The sequence below is a fragment of the Echinococcus granulosus genome, assembly GCF_000524195.1.
Source record: "Echinococcus granulosus chromosome Unknown EG_S00128, whole genome shotgun sequence".
In the NCBI taxonomy this organism is placed as follows: domain Eukaryota; kingdom Metazoa; phylum Platyhelminthes; class Cestoda; order Cyclophyllidea; family Taeniidae; genus Echinococcus; species Echinococcus granulosus.
In genome coordinates, this window is record NW_020170508.1 from 98,661 (window position 1) to 102,993 (window position 4,333).

The 4,333-nt window shown below is 46.2% G+C and overlaps 1 protein-coding gene across 1 annotated transcript; it reads right to left on the bottom strand. All coding sequences in view use genetic code 11, as the record gives it.

Annotated features, from left to right (window-relative positions):
- Positions 1–1,537: 1,537 nt before the first annotated feature.
- Positions 1,538–3,832, bottom strand: EGR_09019 (Sodium/hydrogen exchanger 2; the record flags this gene model as incomplete). The annotated part of the gene is made up of 1 exon (XM_024498268.1): positions 1,538–3,832. One exon carries the CDS (start codon positions 3,830–3,832, stop codon positions 1,538–1,540), a length of 2,295 nt encoding a protein of 764 aa, XP_024347323.1.
- Positions 3,833–4,333: the final 501 nt, after the last annotated feature.

The window sequence follows — 4,333 nt, forward strand, 5'->3', positions numbered from 1 at the left end:
TTAAAGTCATCTATTTTGTCGAAAATCCTGCTTTTTACTCTCTCACATCCACTTCCAACCCATCATCCTATGATATAGGCAGTTTGTCAACGCTAGTTCCTTTACGACTAATCTCTTTCTTCTAAAGTCTCTCCTCCTCCTAAACCTGACGGCGCCACTTTGTAATTCTCCAGTTTTTTGGAAATAGGTTAACGGATTTCTAGGGGACCTACTATTCTTGATTTTCAACTTATAGGGGCTACTCACACAAACTCAGCTCAGATTTCGCCAGGAAGTCCTTTTAACTTCTCGCATTATCAGGAAGTGCATCCTCATTTTTTGCAATTGATGAAACATCTCCCCTCCAGCTGCCTTCCTAATTAACAAGCCTCTCACTCTGTCGTCTGTCAGTCATTCTATTTACACAATTTGAAGGATTCCTTCCCTCTGGTCTGTGTTACAGTCTCTAGTAGGCTACAGCCCTCCTCTAATCCAAAAACCGAATAGGGACTTCTACTCATGCTACAAGCATCGCTTGAAAGGAGGCTCTTCGGAGCTGTCGTCATTCCCTCTTGACGTGCACCACAAGACGCATTGTCACGTCACTTCTAGTGGTATATAACTTTCATCACAAGTATGTGGTAGTCTTGAGTCAGACCTCAAATTACATCAAAAACGTAATGCATAAAATGCGCCGTTTTAACATTAACTAACGTCACGGAATCACCGACTTCAAAGTAGTTATTCACCTTCTTCTCAAAGGCCTATAGCACTGCTGGAAGGCTAAGAGGTGGACTTAATCCCAGCTTTTTTCTTCCTGTAAAGGTATACAAATTTGATTGGCAGAATGTGGAAATGGTGGGAGTGGAAGTAGAAGGTGTCAAAATCATGTGGAAGTGGGAATTTTGGTCTCATCTTGCTTCTTACGAGAAAATCATCCTAACTGTCGTTTGATTCGGTGATGTGATAAAAAAGGGCGTAAATTCAACCACTTCCAAGTGTTAGGCGAACCGGAGAAATGACCTCTCTGATCCCCACCTTTCAAGCAAGCTCTTGCCATCAGTTGCTGCCTAAAGTGTCAGGCAGAGGGACAGAGTCAATTGGTGCACCTTCCATTCAGTGAACCGCCTCTCTTAAAGGTGTTGAATGCACTTGAGCCTATCTCCTGAACCCCTTGCCATAACTTCCTTTCTCATGTAACATCAATCATCCTCAAGTGCCTAAAAACATATCCTCATCCCCTCATTAGGATAAACTGGGTTAGATACTGGGATTGACTTACCCAGCGACGTGGTGCCAGAGGAACCTGTCGTCCAGATATCGTTCTATTCAAGTACTATCTTCGAGGTGGAATTCGCTCTCCAGCTAAATCGCCTTTGCCTGATCCATCTTATCGAAAGACAAGAGAGAGAGAGTTACTTTAAGCCCAGATTTCAAAAAAACCCAATGAAATTGAAAGATAGGTAGAAGCAGTATTGTCATCTGTACAATGAGATGGGTTAGGTACCAAAAAAGAAAGCGGTAAAGTGTCATACAATAGGGTAGGGAGGCGCCCAAGTTAATCATCATCGCCGATTCGGAATTTGGGAGTGTTGTCTTTACCCGGACCGTCAGGGTAGTCTCGCGGTGGGAGTTGGCCCTCATCGCGCGTACTGGTCAGGCTCGTAGATGTGGTATTGACACGACCTGGTTGTGTTGCAAGACGATTTTTAGCCGTGTTCTCTGCGGTTTGTTGGGCTCTCCTCCTCTCCAGCTCACTGTCTTCATCATATCCATCCTCATTTCTACCGTCACTTGCCTTGGCCTTGTGTTTTTTCAGTCTCAGTATTCTTGACGCCCTTGCTTTGGATCTTAAGACACTGAAGAACTCCTTTTCAAAGTCCCCTTCTCCTCCCTTGTCTATCACACCCGATTTGCGACGCCATTGAGGACCAACAAATGCTTCAGCGTTGTCCAAGTCAACCGTATTGCTAAAAGTAACTTTGTGGCCATGAAGATCTTCTATGGGTTCTTGAGATTGTGCATTGAGGTTGGTGGAAGAGTCTTGATTTTGACCTAACGTGAAGTATTCCAGCAATCTCGAATCCGACAAACTCACTGCAAGGGATGGCAAATGGAGAGTCGAGTCGCCACTCTCAAGCATATACTTCTGCCTAATGGTCTCTGGGAGGCCTTGTAGATAAGATGAAGACTTTGACGGTTTAATGGTGGCGTAGTGCAGCTTCAGCGCGATGTTCTCGTACGTTCGGACGATTCGCTCGTCATGCGTCTCCGGATCTCGTTGAAGCCAACGACGGGTGAATCGATCATCGAGTCGAGTGAAGAAGACGCGGATACGATTGCGTCCATTTGAACCTATTATCGCCTCCACACCAGCTAGGACGTGATCCAGAACATTTCCATTGAGATCGCCAAAAAGAGAGAGCTCCTCCTTTCCAGCTAGTTTGATGTGGAATAATTTTACCAAGGGTTTCATTGTCAGACCCATCAAGCCAACCGTAAAGAGAATGATGAAGAGGGTTCCGGTGACTATTATTTTTCGCACGTGCACACCATTTGGACCCAGTTCTTGATTCTCCACAAGAAGACCGAGGGAAAAAGCCACAGCTCCCCGAAGACCACCGTAAATCAGAATAGCTTGCTGCTTAAATGTGACACGCAGATTGTTCACGTTGATCCAGTTGATAATGAAGGTGAGTAGCAGGACAGCAATTGCTCGAGCGATGAGACAGACCACCATACCCCAAAGACAGAAGCCTGTGTTCCATTCAATCTCAGCGGAGAAAAGTTGCACACCAATAAGGAAGAAGATGAAGGCTTCACTCACTTCGGCGATCTCCTTGATCACCAAACGAACGCTGGTTAGAGCAGAGGATGAGATGTTATGAAAGGCATAGTCGGCTTGTACCAGACCACATCCAATCATCGAGATAATACCTGACCATCCTACAGTCTCACCGAAGATGTACGAGAAGTATGCCATGAGCATGATGAGGAAGCAGCCAAAGTGGCCTGTCCAACGGGTAAAGAGACTGGTAATTAGGCCGATTATCACCCCAACGATGAGACCACCGAAAGAAATGGTGAAGAAGGAACCAATTCCAAGCCCAATCTGTGCACCATCGACATTGGTCACTCCCACAAATTCACTCATAATACGGTAGAGCACAACTGTTACCGCGTCGTTGAGTAGGGACTCACCAAAGACCATATAGTAAAGGCCCGGCTCTACACCGATGTCTTGGAAGATTGCCAACACAGCAACGGGGTCTACAGCAACGATGAGTGACGCAAAGAGGAGGTAAGCATTGAAGGTTATGTCCACCGATTTGCTACCCATTGCTCCGGCCACGTCTAGCCCATACATCAATGGGCCGATGATAAGAAAGTTGAGCACAGTTCCGACCACAGCATAGATAAGAATGCTGCCAAGATAGTCAAGAAACGTTCGATTGTAAAGACTGTACGCGGCATCCAGGACAATGGGTGGGAGAAGAAAGTGGAAGAACATATCTGGACTCAGTTTCCACAGCGTATTTTCCAGACCCTGGTGAGTGATGGCATTGAGGATAGCGCCAAAGATAACGCCAATAACGATGAGGAGGAGAGACTGTGGAATATAGTCTGGCACGTAGGGCACCTTTGGGTAATACATCTTGAAGAGCGTGATCCCCAGGAGGGTTAGAATGACAGAGAAGTAGATTGAAAACTCCGAGATATGCCATGCGGCTAGTTTAACACCACCCTCTATCGGGTCCTCCGCTGTGTCGTTTTCATTTTGTGCTGTGAGGAGGACCGGATAGAGGATGAGAAGTAGGAGGCATAGCCCGAACGCTCCATGACGCAGGCCCATAATCTTTCTGTCGGTCAACAAGTCAGTCGACTGTTCCAGCGGATAGACTGAGCCGCTTTTTAATAGGTCTCTGCACTCCCTCGCACTTCATGCTGCGACGTCATCCCGGTGTAAGTTGGTCCTCTTCTCCGCCTCCTCTGCAATTGGCACTGGAGATATCACATGCTCGTATATCATTGGCTCACTGCATTCGCGTGCGGTTCCACGGACGCACCTAGAAGCTGGCACGCACGCACGTACGCACGCAGATAGGTCAGCCTTAAATCGCCTTTTCAAGCCTGTCCCATATTCAATTTCCCCAGTTGTTGGTTAGTGCATGTTCTTTTTTCTCACTAAACTGTGCAAGTAATAAGAGGCCACATGAGTAGTTCTTTTTCGGAATTTTTTATGCACTGTTATGGCAGAAATTTATCATCGTGTGGGGAAAAAATTCTGCAGGTTCCTTAACTCCCACTAAATGAAGGCTTTTTGAGTAGAGTAGAGCTATTTACCTGTTTGTAT